The sequence below is a fragment of the Astyanax mexicanus genome, chromosome 1 (assembly GCF_023375975.1).
Source record: "Astyanax mexicanus isolate ESR-SI-001 chromosome 1, AstMex3_surface, whole genome shotgun sequence".
Lineage (NCBI taxonomy): Eukaryota > Metazoa > Chordata > Actinopteri > Characiformes > Acestrorhamphidae > Astyanax > Astyanax mexicanus.
In genome coordinates this window covers 38,145,524-38,164,148 of record NC_064408.1, presented here as the reverse complement: position 1 = coordinate 38,164,148, position 18,625 = coordinate 38,145,524, and the positions used below count along the sequence as shown (strand labels likewise).

General features: G+C 37.0%; 1 protein-coding gene across 1 annotated transcript in view; it reads left to right on the top strand.

Moving 5' to 3' along the window:
- Positions 1 to 5,720, top strand: part of mtmr2 (myotubularin related protein 2) — a 37,327-nt gene extending 31,607 nt beyond the window's left edge. The window contains exons 13-16 of the mRNA XM_007239971.4: positions 141 to 233; positions 329 to 442; positions 3,526 to 3,702; positions 4,522 to 5,720. Of these exons, the coding sequence (XP_007240033.2) occupies positions 141 to 233; positions 329 to 442; positions 3,526 to 3,702; positions 4,522 to 4,683 (546 nt within the window). The 3' untranslated portion in view covers positions 4,684 to 5,720. The remainder of the gene's footprint in view (positions 1 to 140; positions 234 to 328; positions 443 to 3,525; positions 3,703 to 4,521) is intronic.
- The last annotated feature ends 12,905 nt before the right edge of the window (positions 5,721 to 18,625 follow it).

The following is an 18,625-nucleotide window of genomic DNA, read 5'->3' as shown; positions in this document are numbered from 1 at the left end:
GCGCACAAAAAAGATACAGAAAGACTCTATAAAGAATTCTGTAATTCCCCAGCCTTTTATATCTTATCTGCCTTATATTTTCTTTAACATCTGCATTTCTTTGGTCAGTGTTTTGATAACTCTGTGTATGTGTGTTGCAGAGAGTCGGCCACGGTGATCAGAATCACACGGATGCGGATCGCTCGCCCATCTTCCTGCAGTTCATCGACTGTGTGTGGCAGATGACACAGCAGGTCACTATAGCAACAGCATTGCCATGTGAAATAATAATTGCCTGCTGGTTCACATCGACACTTACCTCTCTGTGTGTATCTTTGTGTTTGTACAGTTTCCTGCAGCGTTCGAGTTTAATGAGTACTTCCTCATCACACTGCTGGATCAGCTCTACAGCTGTTTATTCGGGACCTTCCTGTGTAACAGTGAACAGCAGAGAGTCAAAGAAGTAATGCTGCAGATCAGCTAATACACACATTTCTGTACAGGTGCTGGTCAACGAATTAGAATAATTTGAAATAGTGCAATCATGAAATTCTTTGAATGCATTTTTTGTGCAGAAAGCAAATCAGGTGTTCACCGCACCTGTCCTACTCGTTAGACTAATCACAGAACTCGTTACCTGGAAAATTTGCTCAGCTGAGCTTTCCAAAAGGCCCATTTAGGCCATTTAACTGTGACACTGTTGTTTTATTGAATTAGAATAATGGAGAAACCGTTTCATTGAATTAGAATAAATGCTCGAATTTTTGTTTTCTGTGAAGAGTGTTCACTGTGCAGTATAAAGTCAGGGTTGAGTAGAATTTCTAAGTTGTAAAATCAATCATGGGTAAGCAGCGCGACCTCTCAACCGGAATAGTGGCTCAAATTCAAGCCCTTCGCCAACAAGGCTTGACCCAAACTAAAATTGCTGAGCAGCTCGGCATCAGCCAGTCTTCCATCTGCAAAGCTCTCAAGAAAAACTGCAGCAAGCGCACCAACTGTTCCGGCGTCCGAAAAACTTCTGCTCGTGACAACAAGCAGCTGAGAAAGATCGCAGTCAGCAACCGGTTCTAGTCCACTTCCGAGCTCACCGACTTGTGGAACAAGCAGACCGGCGCTGACGTCTCCAGATCAACCACTTACCGTCGTCTGCGCGAACTCGGCTTCAAATCTCGCGTTCCAGCAGTAAAACCGATGCTGAACAAGAAACAAATGGAGAAACGGCTGAAGTGGGCCAAAGAACACGGCGAGAAGACTGGCAGAAAGTGGTCTTCAGTGACGAATCACGCTTCTGCATCTCCTTCGGTGACCAAGGTCCTCGTGTCTGGCGTCGTGGTGGCGAAACCTACAACCACGAGTGCGTGAAAAGATCCGTCAAGTTTCCCCAGAGCGTTATGGTCTGGGGATGCATGTCCGCTCGAGGTGTAGGGAAACTCTGCTTCCTCAAGAAGACTGTCAATGCTGCCGTATATCAAGATGTTCTGGAAACGTTCCTGATTCCGACTGTTGAGGAACAGTTCGGCGAAGAAGACTTCATATTTCAACAGGATCTTGCACCGGCTCATGCGGCAAAGTCGACCAAAGATTGGTTCACTAAAAACTCGCCTGACCTCAATGTCATTAAAAACCTTTGGGCCATCGTCAAGCGGAAAATTTGCGACAGAAAGCCTACTACGCTGGACCAACTGAAGCAGAACATCGCCACTGCCTGGGAAGCTGTGAGTGTGGAAACTTGCGACAAGCTGGTCAAATCGATGCCGCGGAGACTTCAGGCAGTCATACAAGCCAAGGGGGCAGCCACAAAATACTGAGAAAGTGATGATTGTAATTATAATAAAAATTATTCTAATTCAATGAAACGGTTTCTCCATTATTCTAATTCAATAAAACAACAGTGTCACAGTTAAATGGCCTAAATGGGCCTTTTGGAAAGCTCAGCTGAGCAAATTTTTTTCCAGGTAACGAGTTCTGTGATTAGTCTAACGAGTAGGACAGGTGCGGTGAACACCTGATTTGCTTTCTGCACAAAAAATGCATTCAAAGAATTTCATGATTGCACTATTTCTAATTATTCTAATTCGTTGACCAGCACCTGTACACTGACCTTCAGAGCCATAAGATACACTATATGAGCAGATGTATTGGGATATGTATTTTAATCAGGGGATTTAGACATGTCAGTCCTCTTAACACAGGTGGCCAAGCAGCTTTATGAAAGCCTTCACTCACCAAGCACATCTCCATATCAAATCCTACGAGTATCATAAAAGCTTATGTAGGTATCCCAGTACTTTTGTCCATATAGTGTATCTGGCTATAGTACCTTTAACTGAAAGTTATAGATTCTGAAGGTCTGCACTTTAAACACCATATCACCACACAGGGTATGCAGGGTTCATTTATTAGGTGTTGCACAGGAGAGAGTGGATAACCAGCCCAGTGCATGCGCAGACAATTATTGTCCTCAAAATACATATCACTGCTGAAACATTTAAGACGCTGAAGATCTCAGTTGACTAATTTTGTAATTTAGTGATTTGATAGATTGATGATGATTGATGATTGATAGATATTTAAAAGATTGTATTTATACTCTTTTGTTGCTTCAAATATAATTATTATTAGAGTTATGTAGCTTGTTGGTTGCTATATTACCATATTTTTCACACTATAAGGCATAGCGTATCATAGGGTGCACTATCAATAAATGTCTATTTTCTGGTCTATTTTCATATGTAAGGTGCACTGGATTATAAGGTGCTTTTTAAGACATTATAAGGAACTGCTTATTCATTAGTTCTCACCGCTGGGTGGAGGAGGAGAGGGCAGCTAACTAAGTTAAGTAAAGCTAAGCTAAGTAAACTAAACTGATATAAAAATAATAAATAAAAAAAAGTCAAACAAGCACTGGATGTTAATCTACACAGATTTCTCTCCTGAAAACTGTTGATTTGGGTGAGTTAAGCACTTTCATTTATTTACAGTAAGTTCAGATTCCCGAGTTTACCCAGCACTAGGCTGGAGCATTAGCATTAGCAGGTAACCGCTCCAGCAGTGCTAGCTGGGGTTAGCAGCAGACTACAGGCCAATAATACTCCCCTCTGAATGAGGAAATAGCGGTTAGCGGGCAATGCTAATGATACTCCAATCACTGTGCTGGAGAACTAAACTGAAACTGCTGAACAACACTGCAGTTTGGCTTTACTGCTCCTTACAACCTGACTGGTAAAATTCATACATTTGCCCTGACAATAAAGGATTTAACGTGCGCCTTGTAGTGTAAAAAATACAGTACTTGGTAAAAGAAACTTATACCCCATTAATTAGCACTGAAGCTACAAGTCTAAAGAAGCTTAACCATTGCTGGCTATTGGAGGCTTATACCTTGCAAATAACTATAAAAGCTATGATGGTAATGTAGTGTACTTGAAATAGAAGCTTGTGTATTAGCATAATTAGCACAGGCCTGCATAAATCAGTTCAGACTTTAGGATGCTGCTATTATTTTAAGCCATGTGACACATTGTGTTCGTTTGTGTTTGTGTGTAGGAGCTGGTGAAGCGGACCGTATCAGTCTGGTCTTTGGTGAACAGTCAGCTGGAGGAGTTTGTTAACCCCTTGTACGTTCATTACCCAGCCCACGTCCTGCTACCCTCTGTCTCCATCAGACACCTGCAGCTGTGGGTTTCATACTACATTCGCTGGAACCCTCGCATGAGGCCACAGGTACACACACACATGCCCACACACACAAACACACACACACATACTTTTAGGCTCCAGTTCATGTCCTGCTACGATTTGCCACTTTCTAAAAGATCTACCTGTATTATCTGTTTTTTTTTTTTTTTTTTTTCTATTTTTTTATTCTATTTTCTTCCCAATTTACATGGCCAATTACCTAACCCACTCAACACCAGGAGGGTGAAGACCAGTACATGCCTCCTCCAGTACATGAAAAGTCAGCCACCACATCTTTTAGACTTGCTGCAGCATTACCAAATAGCATCACAGCACACTCAGAGGAAAACGCAGCGACTCGGTTCTCGGTTCTGGGTTCTTGGGGGCCCAGTATTACCAGTATTTACATCCAAATGAATATTAATGCAAAATATAAGATTCTGTGTTAATTAAAGTAAATAGTCTAACTCCTAGTCATTGTCTGTGTTTTATAACAATAATAGAAAATTGATAATAAATAATATAATTGTGTTAATAAATTCGAGTATCATGCATTTATACCAGTTTGATCAAGAGGCAACACCAGAGAGCACTGGACCCTTGAATCATTTTTAGAATCACTGGTAGTTGTGCCAGCTTATGTTAGAAATTAGACACTCTATCTAAGTGGTAGTTAGTCAACTGGGGCCACGGCTACTTTGCATCCTCTAAGTGGCCACTTTATTAGAAAAGTCTGCTTTTAGTTGCAGGGGTTTCTAATAAACTGGCCAGTGGGTGTACAGTGGAAGATATTTGGGAATGTTTAGCCTGCAGATTTTGGAAAACCATTTAAGCAGCTCTGATGTGTTTGTGTGTGTTTTTCAGGAACCAGTGCACCAGCGGTATAAAGAACTGTTAGCCAAAAGGGCGGAGCTTCAGAAGAGGGTGGAGGAGCTTCAGCGCGAAGTAGCCAATCGAGCCTCAACATCCTCTGAGAGGGCGGGGTCACCCACACGCTCTATCACACCTGTACAAACCTTTGTCTGATTGGCTATGCAAACACTGAATCTCAGCAAAGACAACACGATTGTGCACAAATCACCCTTTCTCTCTCTCTCTCTCTCTCTCTCTCTCTCTCTCTCTCTCTCTCTCTCTCTCTCTCTCTCTCTCTCTATCTATCTATCTATCTATCTATCTATCTATCTCTTTCCCCGTCTGTGTATCACTACTCTAACCCTGCTCTCAGACCAGCTATAGAGAACTCTCTGTAACTGTACCATTACTGATTTAGAGTAAGCTTTAATCTGTAACGCTGGGTTAATATACACTATAGCGCATTATTACAACTCTAGTCTTGCATTAATACTCTTAATAGGACTTTTATGTCCAGTAATGTCTGTTTAAACTAAATGTATTTGTCTCAGTCTGTAGGGAAACACTTGCAGACAGCGCTGAGAGTAAACACACGACCAAACCAGTTCATATGAATGTGTTAGATTTGCATATTTAAATGAGCAGTGTGTGTTAGGGAATACTAACATGACTAAATATTTATGTGGAAGCTTAACAGCAAAGTTATTAAGATTTGAGCATTCCTACATGTTAACAAGGAGAATATTTACATACTTGAAGCCAGTCATAGGGCAGAATAATAACGTTGTAATTATCTGAGCATTCTCATTGTAATATTTCTGATATGTTCTCTGCTTCTGATAAGCACTTAGTAACTGTTACACAAAGCCAGCAGCCCTGATCCAAAGAGAAGTGTGTGCGCGTGCATGCGTGCTTGTGTGTTTTTGATTCTTGCTGGGATAATGCTGTCCAGCTTGAGTAATTATGCTATGCATCATGGGTAATGTAGTTTTGCAGTAGTGTTTGGTTTCAGAACCTAAAAGAGATCAGCACAGCGCCCCTCGCTGGGGACAGAAGTAACTACATGCAGACATTCTAGTGCAGCGCATTTAAAACTGTAAACACTGCAGGTATGAAGGGCTTTTCAGACACACTAACGGTATTATGATTTAACACTGATGTCTTATTAACATTCCTACTTAGCTTGAATAAACATTCATATTTGTTCAAAACTGTGTGTTGTTTTTTTATATTATTATTTGTTCACATTAGAAATAATAAAAAAAAACACATTGAAACACCAGCCCAGCAGGAAGTGAAAATACCTCAAAAAATTAGATGTCGAACCAGAGTCAGTGTATCACCTAATCCCAGATGGTGTCCAAATATTTTGGTCCTCCTACAAGTCTAAGGTATGTAGTGTGCGAGTCCGTGAGAGCACCAGATTAAAAAGCTTTTCAGTGGGATGGATTTAATATGTTTGTTAAAGTAATTAAGGTCACATTCTTACTATTATTAATAGGTATAAATAATTGACTATGACGCTGACTTAACTTTTTGGACAGTCATGGACAGTAGCATAGGAAATCAGGGCTCAAACGTTAGGTGCACCCAAATTTTCGACCGCATTGAATTTAACACCGCAGTTTTACAGGTTTCCTTTAAGAGTCTGAGGATCTGTCTCATCTTGGTACCTAATGCCAGTCAGGGTAGCTCTGGCGAGCCCATGGATATCTGTACAGCCCTCCAAAGAAATGCCTCCCCACACCATTACTGACCCCATTGGCGTAGGAACCGAAACAGGTGGATTTGCCCCCCCCCAAAAATGATATCTTTTCGCTCAGATCAGGTGTACTATTAATGAGGAGACAAACCGGACCAATCACGAAGCCGGTTCAAGTATTAAGTCCCGCCTCTCAGTAGAAACAGCCAATCAGCTTGCTGGTTTTGCGCCGCGCGAAGGAGAGGCAGTTTGCTGTTTGGAAGCCCTTCCCCCTCGCTGTGAGATTTAGCAGCGGGATCGGGACGCAGCAGCTTCAGCTGATTGTAAAACAGATCTGGATATACGGAGATTTTTCTAAAAGAATGGTAACGGTAGGTTAACCACGTCAACCGTGATGATATGTTTCTGCTAGCTGGTTAAAAATACACGTCTCTGAATCAGCCCACAGATTAAACACACTGTGATTAATAAACTGCAGCTGTGTAAGTGAGTTAGCTTAACTTTGGAATGAGCTAGATTGGGAGTCAGGGTTAAAGAAAAAAAACTATATATGTAATGTTCAACTTGCCCTGTACCTGATCAGCTAATCACTGTTTCATTTTCAATTAATTTAGGATTACAGGACTTACTGTGAGCTATAATGAACGAATATTCATTTAGCTAACTAGTTAACTAGAAGCCAGATGTAGTGGTTAGCCAGAATTTAGTACAGTACTTGTACAGTGTTTGTAGTTTAAAGCAGTTTCTTAACCCCGATCACTGCCCCAAAATTTTTCCACCTGATCCAGCTGATCAGCTAATAAACAGTAATTTACTGAGTTTACCTGTTAAAATCCTTTAAAGTCAAAGTCAAAGTGGTTTTTATTGTCATTTCAGCTATATACAGAGTACACAGTGAAACGAAACAACGTTCCTCCAGGGACCATGGTGCACATAAACACAGTGTAGACAGAACAATAGTGCAACAGTACAAAAGTGCAGACAGACAATACAACACCATACAGACAAAGAATAATAAATAACAAGACAGTGTGCAAATTTAGCCCCCTATGGAGCCTAAATTAATCATTATGTATATCCAGCAGTGTATTAGACACATCATACCACCACTAACTTTATTAAATGCCTTTAAAGCAGAGGAAGCTCTAAAATATGCAGTATAACATGTAAGAACAGGGTTGAGAAACACTGCTGTAACGTGACTTCTGTTCATTTGTAGTTCACAGTAAGACCACATGTCCTGATGTTTATAAAAATCTCTATGAAACTTAAAGTTACATTCTTTTACATAAAAGGACACCATCTTAAGAAGAGCTCTCAGTAAAAAAAAAAAGCGCAGGAGAAAATGTAAATATACAACAGAATTGACATGACATAATAATAATAATAATATTATTATAATTTTTTCTAACAACAGTAAATGTAACGTGGAGTAACATGTTTAGGTTGTTAAATCACCTTATAATAATAATTTACTTTTAGAGTGGGCTTGGGTTCATATTGGCAAATGTGTCCCCCCCAATATCAAGTCCGCTCCTACGCCCTTGACTGACCCCCTGCCAAACCGGTCATGCTGGAGGATGTTGCAGCAGCAGAACGTTCTCTACGGCGCCTCCAGACACGTCTGTCACGTGTGCTCAGTGTGAACCTGCATCCGTAAAAGAGCACCGGGCAACCTGCGACCTCCTATCCAATATTACATATTTGTGAGTGAACCAAAATATTTGAACCTCTAGAATTTAGCAGTTTGCAGGTAAAATTAGAGTCTGGTGTTTTCATTCAATGGAATGACAATCAGGTGTAAGTGGGCGGAGCCTGTTTTATTTAAAGAACAGGGGCCTCATGTACTAAGACTTGCATAGACTTCCTACTAAAATGTTCCGTACGCTCAGACCTGAAAAGTTCCGTACGCACAAAAAATCCGGATATATCAAACCGTGCGTAGGCAGAATCCCACGTACTTTCTCTTAGTACATCACAATCAACTTGAAATCAAGCGCAAATGCACGAAAACATCACACCTGCCATGTCTCCTCCCTCAATTACGCAGAGTATAATGTTATAATAATAATAAGAAGAAGAAGAATATGCTAGAGTATTATATGCAAGTCAAGAAAGAAAAGTGTTGCAAGACGCGTAGCGTAATAACTAATAATTACCCATGTTTTAAATTAAATTATTATATTATTCTAGGATGGACAATAAATGCTTTCATTTAAATAAGTTGCTTACCAAGAAGCCACCCGTCACGCACTTAGCTTGTCTTATCCTCTTATGCTTTTGTAAAAAATCTAAAAAGCCAGTCATCATCATGGGACAAAAAAACATAATGGTCACGGAAAATGCACTCTCAATTAATTTGGCCATTAGCAAAATTTTTCAATAATGTCAACGCTGCCATCTCCAACAACTCCAGTGCAACATTTTAGTTTATATAATCTAGGCTAAGTGGAAACACGTCGATTATTTTAGTAAACCAATGAAATTGTCTGATTAATTGACTTTATTTTACCCAATAATGCTTACTACAATGTGTGCGTAAAGGATATCTTAATAGTTGTAATTTCAATGCAAGTGTCGCAAAATGACTAAAACACAGTACATACGTACAAAAAAACATGCGTACGCCCGAAACAAAAGTGCCGTGGGGAAACGCACTTTCTCACGTTCAGGTCAAATTTACTACATCTGACCGTGAGCGTGAAATATGGCGTACACAATTTTTTTGTGCATACGCACCTTTAGTACATGAGGCCCTAGGGATCTATCAAAAGGAGGAGTGTTGCATTTGTGTGTATAAATAAAGATATTAGCTGTCTTGTTCCTTCATAAGAAACGCAACAATAAACAAGTGCAATTAATTTGGTAATACTGCAGGGATATTAAATATGGTGAATATATGGATTAGATAAAAAAAGGTTTTTATGGTGTCATTACGTAATTTTGACAAATTCCTGTCATAATATGAAGTAATATAATTAGAATGTTTGTGATTTCTGTAGAGCTGATTGTATAATTCTTCCAGCTGTACACTAAACATCCTCATTTACACTATAGTACACCTTTCAATTGCTAGTTACTAAATCGATGAGATGTGATTGTCAGTAAAATTAGTTAGTTAAATAACTGACTCGCTAACTGGCTAACAAGCTAATGTCAGTTCAACATAGTCTTCAGCTCTATTACTATAAATACTGCTATAGTTTTAAAATGTAGCTGATCCTGGAAACTGCAAAGTTGTTTATTTACTGTGATTATTGATGGAGAAATCTGGAAAGTTAAGTATTGTCTGAGTTTATTGATAGAGAAGTCTGTAAAGTTGTGTAATTTCTTTGTTTATGGATGGAGAACTGTGAATTTATGTGTCTTCTGAGTTTTCCAAGGGAGAAATCCATAAAGTTGTGCATTTGTTTCCTGATAGACAAGTCTGTAAAGTTGTGTACTTACTTTGTTTATTGATGGAGAACTCGGTAAAGTCATGTATTTTTAAAGGTGTCCTTCTGGTTCTTTGTGAAATACTATAGGTCTTTCAGAGTTGTATATGCATGTTGTATATGAAACTGTTCCTTAACCTCCATTGTCTGCAGTAGCTAGTAAAATAAAATATTGTAAACTCTGTAAAATTTTATATTTTCTGTCATATCTGATGGAAAACTGTGTAATGTATTCTCTGTGATTACTGATGGAGAACTCTGCAAAGACGTGTATTTTCTGTGTTTACTGATGGAATCTTGTGAAAAGTTGAGTATTTTTGATGGATAACTGTGTAAATGAATTTATTTTCTTTGATTATTGATGGAAAGCTCTGTAAAGTTGTGTATTTTCTGTGTTTGCTGATGGAGGCATCTGTAAAGTCATGCATTTTTCTTGAAGAACTGTGTAAAGTTGTGTATTTTCCATGTTTACTGTGATTATTGATGGAGAAGTTTGTAAAAGTGTGTATTTCCTGTTATTTCTGATAGAGAAGCCTGTAAAGTAATGTATTTTCAATGGAGAACTCTGATAATCTTGGATTCTCTGTGTTTACATACAGATAAGTGGAGCATTTTAATGGAGAACTATGTAAAGTTGTGTATTTTCTGTATTAACTGATGAAGACGTCTGTAAAATTGTGTATTTTCCATGTTTACTGTGATTATTGGTGAAGAAGTCTGTAAAGTTGAGTATTTTCTTTTTTAAAGATTGGGCATGTCTGTAAAAGTGTGTTTTTTCTATGTTTACTGATGGTGAAGTCTGTAAAGTAATGCATCTTCTGTGGTCACTGATGGATATGTCTGTTTATTCATATATTTCCTTTGCTTACTGATGGAGAACTCTGTAAAGTTGTGTATTATTGATGGAGAACTCTGATAAGTCATATTTTCTGTGTTTGTTGATGGAGAAGTCTGTAAAATTGTGTATTTCCTTTGTTTACTGACAGAGAACTCTCTAATATTGTGTATTTTCTGTGATTTCTGTTGAAACATTGTGTAAAGTTGTGTATATTATGTGTTTACTAATAAAGAATTGTGTAAATTCACGTATTTTCTGTGATTAATAGTGTAAAAACATGTAAAGACCTCTGTAAAGTCATGTATTTTCAATAGAGAACAGTGTAAAATTGTGTATATTCTGTGTTTACTGATGGAGATGTCTGTAAAGTATGGTATTTATGATAGAGAACTGTGTAAAGTCATTCGTCAAGTTGTTTTTTTATTGTAATTATTGGAGAAGAAGTGTGTAAATTCAGGTATTTACTGTGATCATTGGTAGAGAAGTGTGTAAAGTTGTGTATTTACTGTGATTATTGGAGGAGAAGTGTGTAAAGTCGTGTATTTACTGTGATTATTACTGTGATTATTGGAGGAGAAGTGTGTAAAGTTGTGTATTTACTGTGATTATTGGTAGAGAAGTGTGTAAATTTGTTTATATACTGTGATTATTGGAGGAGAAGTGTGTAAAGTCCTGTATTTACTGTGATTATTGGAGGAGAAGTGTGTAAAGTCGTGTATTTACTGTGATTATTGGAGGAGAAGTGTGTAAAGTCATGTATTTAGTGTGATTATTGGAGGAGAAGTGTGTAAAGTCGTGTATTTACTGTGATTATTAAAAGAGAAGTGTGTAAAGTCGTGTATTTACTGTGATTATTGGAGAAGTGTGTAAAGTCGTGTATTTACTGTGATTATTGGAGGAGAAGTGTGTAAAGTCGTGTATTTACTGTGATTATTGGAGGAGAAGTGTGTAAAGTCGTGTATTTACTGTGATTATTGGAGGAGAAGTGTGTAAAGTCCTGTATTTACTGTGATTATTTAAGGAGAAGTGTGTAAAGTCGTGTATTTACTGTGATTACTGGAGGAGAAGTGTGTAAAGTCGTGTATTTACTGTGATTACTGGAGGAGAAGTGTGTAAAGTTGTGTATTTACTGTGACTTTTGGAGGAGAAGTGTGTAAAGTCATGTATTTACTGTGATTATTGGAGGAGAAGTGTGTAAAGTCGTGTATTTACTGTGATTATTAAAAGAGAAGTGTGTAAAGTCGTGTATTTACTGTGATTATTTAAGGAGAAGTGTGTAAAGTCGTGTATTTACTGTGATTATTGGAGGAGAAGTGTGTAAAGTCATGTATTTACTGTGATTATTGGAGGAGAAGTGTGTAAAGTCGTGTATTTACTGTGATTATTGGAGGAGAAGTGTGTAAAGTCATGTATTTACTGTGATTATTGGAGGAGAAGTGTGGAAAGTTGTGTATTTACTGTGATTACTGGAGGAGAAGTGTGTAAAGTCGTGTATTTAGTGTGATTATTGGAGGAGAAGTGTGTAAAGTCGTGTATTTACTGTGATTATTGGAGGAGAAGTGTGTAAAGTTGTGTATTTACTGTGATTATTGGAGGAGAAGTGTGTAAAGTTGTGTATTTACTGTGATTATTAAAAGAGAAGTGTGTAAAGTCATGTATTTACTGTGATTATTGGAGAAGTGTGTAAAGTCGTGTATTTACTGTGATTATTGGAGGAGAAATTTGTAAAGTCATGTGTTTACTGTGATTATTGGAGGAAAAATGTGTAAAGTCGTGTATTTACTGTGATTATTTGAGGAGAAGTGTGTAAAGTTGTGTATTTACTGTGATTATTAGAGGAAAAGTTTGTAAAGTCGTGTATTTACTGTGATTACTGGAGGAGAAGTGTGTAAAGTTGTGTATTTACTGTGATTATTGGAGGAGAAGTGTGTAAAGTCGTGTATTTACTGTGATTATTGGAGGAGAAGTGTGTAAAGTTGTGTATTTACTGTGATTATTGGAGGAGAAGTGTGTAAAGTCGTGTATTTACTGTGATTATTGGAGGAGAAGTGTGTAAAGTCGTGTATTTACTGTGATTATTGGAGGAGAAGTGTGTAAAGTCGTGTATTTACTGTGATTATTGGAGGAGAAGTGTGTAAAGTTGTGTATTTACTGTGATTATTGGAGGAGAAGTGTGTAAAGTCGTGTATTTACTGTGATTATTAAAAGAGAAGTGTGTAAAGTCGTGTATTTACTGTGATTATTGGAGGAGAAGTGTGTAAAGTCGTGTATTTACTGTGATTATTGGAGGAGAAGTGTGTAAAGTTGTGTATTTACTGTGATTATTAAAAGAGAAGTGTGTAAAGTCGTGTATTTACTGTGATTACTGGAGGAGAAGTGTGTAAAGTCGTGTATTTACTGTGATTATTAAAAGAGAAGTGTGTAAAGTTGTGTATTTACTGTGATTACTGGAGGAGAAGTGTGTAAAGTCGTGTATTTACTGTGATTATTGGAGGAGAAGTGTGTAAAGTCGTGTATTTACTGTGATTATTAAAAGAGAAGTGTGTAAAGTTGTGTATTTACTGTGATTATTGGAGGAGAAGTGTGTAAAGTCGTGTATTTATTGTGATTATTGGAGGAGAAGTGTGTAAAGTTGTGTATTTACTGTGATTATTGGAGGATAAGTGTGTAAAGTCGTGTATTTACTGTGATTATTGGAGGAGAAGTGTGTAAAGTCATGTATTTACTGTGATTACTGGAGGAGAAGTGTGTAAAGTCGTGTATTTACTGTGATTATTGGAGGATAAGTGTGTAAAGTTGTGTATTTACTGTGATTATTGGAGGAGAAGTGTGTAAAGTCGTGTATTTACTGTGATTATTGGAGGAGAAGTGTGTAAAAGCGTGTATTTAGTGTGATTATTGGAGGAGAAGTGTGTAAAGTCGTGTATTTACTGTGATTATTGGAGGAGAAGTGTGTAAAGTCGTGTATTTACTGTGATTATTGGAGGATAAGTGTGTAAAGTTGTGTATTTACTGTGATTATTGGAGGAGAAGTGTGTAAAGTCGTGTATTTACTGTGATTATTGGAGGAGAAGTGTGTAAAGTCGTGTATTTACTGTGATTATTGGAGGAGAAGTGTGTAAAGTCGTGTATTTACTGTGATTATTAAAAGAGAAGTGTGTAAAGTCGTGTATTTACTGTGATTACTGGAGGAGAAGTGTGTAAAGTCGTGTATTTACTGTGATTATTAAAAGAGAAGTGTGTAAAGTTGTGTATTTACTGTGATTATTGGAGAAGTGTGTAAAGTCGTGTATTTACTGTGATTATTGGAGGAGAAGTGTGTAAAGTCGTGTATTTACTGTGATTATTGGAGGAGAAGTGTGTAAAGTCGTGTATTTACTGTGATTATTAAAAGAGAAGTGTGTAAAGTCGTGTATTTACTGTGATTATTGGAGGAGAAGTGTGTAAAGTCGTGTATTTAGTGTGATTATTGGAGGAGAAGTGTGTAAAGTCGTGTATTTACTGTGATTATTAAAAGAGAAGTGTGTAAAGTTGTGTATTTACTGTGATTATTGGAGGAGAAGTGTGTAAAGTCCTGTATTTACTGTGATTATTGGAGGAGAAGTGTGTAAAGTCGTGTATTTACTGTGATTATTGGAGGAGAAGTGTGTAAAGTCGTGTATTTACTGTGATTATTGGAGGAGAAGTGTGTAAAGTCGTGTATTTACTGTGATTATTAAAAGAGAAGTGTGTAAAGTCGTGTATTTACTGTGATTATTGGAGGAGAAGTGTGTAAAGTCGTGTATTTAGTGTGATTATTGGAGGAGAAGTGTGTAAAGTCGTGTATTTACTGTGATTATTGGAGGAGAAGTGTGTAAAGTCGTGTATTTACTGTGATTATTAAAAGAGAAGTGTGTAAAGTCGTGTATTTACTGTGATTATTGGAGGAGAAGTGTGTAAAGTCGTGTATTTACTGTGATTATTGGAGGAGAAGTGTGTAAAGTCGTGTATTTAGTGTGATTATTGGAGGAGAAGTGTGTAAAGTCGTGTATTTACTGTGATTATTAAAAGGAAGTGTGTAAAGTCGTGTATTTACTGTGATTATTGGAGGAGAAGTGTGTAAAGTCGTGTATTTACTGTGATTATTGGAGGAGAAGTGTGTAAAGTCCTGTATTTACTGTGATTATTGGAGGAGAAGTGTGTAAAGTCGTGTATTTACTGTGATTATTGGAGGAGAAGTGTGTAAAGTCGTGTATTTACTGTGATTACTGGAGGAGAAGTGTGTAAAGTTGTGTATTTACTGTGATTATTAAAAGAGAAGTGTGTAAAGTCGTGTATTTACTGTGATTATTAAAAGAGAAGTGTGTAAAGTCGTGTATTTACTGTGATTATTGGAGGAGAAGTGTGTAAAGTCGTGTATTTACTGTGATTATTAAAAGAGAAGTGTGTAAAGTCGTGTATTTACTGTGATTACTGGAGGAGAAGTGTGTAAAGTCGTGTATTTACTGTGATTATTGGAGGAGAAGTGTGTAAAGTCGTGTATTTAGTGTGATTATTGGAGGAGAAGTGTGTAAAGTCGTGTATTTACTGTGATTATTGGAGGAGAAGTGTGTAAAGTCGTGTATTTACTGTGATTATTAAAAGGAAGTGTGTAAAGTCGTGTATTTACTGTGATTATTGGAGGAGAAGTGTGTAAAGTCGTGTATTTACTGTGATTATTGGAGGAGAAGTGTGTAAAGTCGTGTATTTACTGTGATTACTGGAGGAGAAGTGTGTAAAGTTGTGTATTTACTGTGATTATTAAAAGAGAAGTGTGTAAAGTCGTGTATTTACTGTGATTACTGGAGGAGAAGTGTGTAAAGTCGTGTATTTACTGTGATTATTGGAGGAGAAGTGTGTAAAGTCGTGTATTTACTGTGATTATTAAAAGGAAGTGTGTAAAGTCGTGTATTTACTGTGATTATTGGAGGAGAAGTGTGTAAAGTCGTGTATTTACTGTGATTATTGGAGGAGAAGTGTGTAAAGTCATGTATTTACTGTGATTACTGGAGGAGAAGTGTGTAAAGTCGTGTATTTACTGTGATTATTGGAGGATAAGTGTGTAAAGTTGTGTATTTACTGTGATTATTGGAGGAGAAGTGTGTAAAGTCGTGTATTTACTGTGATTATTGGAGGAGAAGTGTGTAAAGTCATGTATTTACTGTGATTACTGGAGGAGAAGTGTGTAAAGTCGTGTATTTACTGTGATTATTGGAGGATAAGTGTGTAAAGTTGTGTATTTACTGTGATTATTGGAGGAGAAGTGTGTAAAGTCGTGTATTTACTGTGATTATTGGAGGAGAAGTGTGTAAAAGCGTGTATTTAGTGTGATTATTGGAGGAGAAGTGTGTAAAGTCGTGTATTTACTGTGATTATTGGAGGAGAAGTGTGTAAAGTCGTGTATTTACTGTGATTATTGGAGGATAAGTGTGTAAAGTTGTGTATTTACTGTGATTATTGGAGGAGAAGTGTGTAAAGTCGTGTATTTACTGTGATTATTGGAGGAGAAGTGTGTAAAGTCGTGTATTTACTGTGATTATTGGAGGAGAAGTGTGTAAAGTCGTGTATTTACTGTGATTATTAAAAGAGAAGTGTGTAAAGTCGTGTATTTACTGTGATTACTGGAGGAGAAGTGTGTAAAGTCGTGTATTTACTGTGATTATTAAAAGAGAAGTGTGTAAAGTTGTGTATTTACTGTGATTATTGGAGAAGTGTGTAAAGTCGTGTATTTACTGTGATTATTGGAGGAGAAGTGTGTAAAGTCGTGTATTTACTGTGATTATTGGTAGAGAAGTGTGTAAATTTGTTTATATACTGTGATTATTGGAGGAGAAGTGTGTAAAGTCGTGTATTTACTGTGATTATTGGAGGAGAAGTGTGTAAAGTCGTGTATTTACTGTGATTATTGGAGGAGAAGTGTGTAAAGTCGTGTATTTACTGTGATTATTAAAAGAGAAGTGTGTAAAGTCGTGTATTTACTGTGATTATTGGAGGAGAAGTGTGTAAAGTCGTGTATTTAGTGTGATTATTGGAGGAGAAGTGTGTAAAGTCGTGTATTTACTGTGATTATTAAAAGAGAAGTGTGTAAAGTTGTGTATTTACTGTGATTATTGGAGGAGAAGTGTGTAAAGTCCTGTATTTACTGTGATTATTGGAGGAGAAGTGTGTAAAGTCGTGTATTTACTGTGATTATTGGAGGAGAAGTGTGTAAAGTCGTGTATTTACTGTGATTATTGGAGGAGAAGTGTGTAAAGTCGTGTATTTACTGTGATTATTAAAAGAGAAGTGTGTAAAGTCGTGTATTTACTGTGATTATTGGAGGAGAAGTGTGTAAAGTCGTGTATTTAGTGTGATTATTGGAGGAGAAGTGTGTAAAGTCGTGTATTTACTGTGATTATTGGAGGAGAAGTGTGTAACGTCGTGTATTTACTGTGATTATTAAAAGAGACGTGTGTAAAGTCGTGTATTTACTGTGATTATTGGAGGAGAAGTGTGTAAAGTCGTGTATTTAGTGTGATTATTGGAGGAGAAGTGTGTAAAGTCGTGTATTTAGTGTGATTATTGGAGGAGAAGTGTGTAAAGTCGTGTATTTACTGTGATTATTAAAAGGAAGTGTGTAAAGTCGTGTATTTACTGTGATTATTGGAGGAGAAGTGTGTAAAGTCGTGTATTTACTGTGATTATTAAAAGGAAGTGTGTAAAGTCGTGTATTTACTGTGATTATTGGAGGAGAAGTGTGTAAAGTCCTGTATTTACTGTGATTATTGGAGGAGAAGTGTGTAAAGTCGTGTATTTACTGTGATTATTGGAGGAGAAGTGTGTAAAGTCGTGTATTTACTGTGATTACTGGAGGAGAAGTGTGTAAAGTTGTGTATTTACTGTGATTATTAAAAGAGAAGTGTGTAAAGTCGTGTATTTACTGTGATTATTAAAAGAGAAGTGTGTAAAGTCGTGTATTTACTGTGATTATTGGAGGAGAAGTGTGTAAAGTCGTGTATTTACTGTGATTATTAAAAGAGAAGTGTGTAAAGTCGTGTATTTACTGTGATTACTGGAGGAGAAGTGTGTAAAGTCGTGTATTTACTGTGATTATTGGAGGAGAAGTGTGTAAAGTCGTGTATTTAGTGTGATTATTGGAGGAGAAGTGTGTAAAGTCGTGTATTTACTGTGATTATTGGAGGAGAAGTGTGTAAAGTCGTGTATTTACTGTGATTATTAAAAGGAAGTGTGTAAAGTCGTGTATTTACTGTGATTATTGGAGGAGAAGTGTGTAAAGTCGTGTATTTACTGTGATTATTGGAGGAGAAGTGTGTAAAGTCGTGTATTTACTGTGATTACTGGAGGAGAAGTGTGTAAAGTTGTGTATTTACTGTGATTATTAAAAGAGAAGTGTGTAAAGTCGTGTATTTACTGTGATTACTGGAGGAGAAGTGTGTAAAGTCGTGTATTTACTGTGATTATTGGAGGAGAAGTGTGTAAAGTCGTGTATTTACTGTGATTATTAAAAGGAAGTGTGTAAAGTCGTGTATTTACTGTGATTATTGGAGGAGAAGTGTGTAAAGTCGTGTATTTACTGTGATTATTGGAGGAGAAGTGTGTAAAGTCATGTATTTACTGTGATTACTGGAGGAGAAGTGTGTAAAGTCGTGTATTTACTGTGATTATTGGAGGATAAGTGTGTAAAGTTGTGTATTTACTGTGATTATTGGAGGAGAAGTGTGTAAAGTCGTGTATTTACTGTGATTATTAAAAGGAAGTGTGTAAAGTCGTGTATTTACTGTGATTATTGGAGGAGAAGTGTGTAAAGTCGTGTATTTACTGTGATTATTGGAGGAGAAGTGTGTAAAGTCGTGTATTTACTGTGATTATTAAAAGAGAAGTGTGTAAAGTCGTGTATTTACTGTGATTACTGGAGGAGAAGTGTGTAAAGTCGTGTATTTACTGTGATTATTGGAGGAGAAGTGTGTAAAGTCGTGTATTTACTGTGATTATTAAAAGGAAGTGTGTAAAGTCGTGTATTTAGTGTGATTATTGGAGGAGAAGTGTGTAAAGTCGTGTATTTACTGTGATTATTGGAGGAGAAGTGTGTAAAGTCGTGTATTTACTGTGATTATTAAAAGAGAA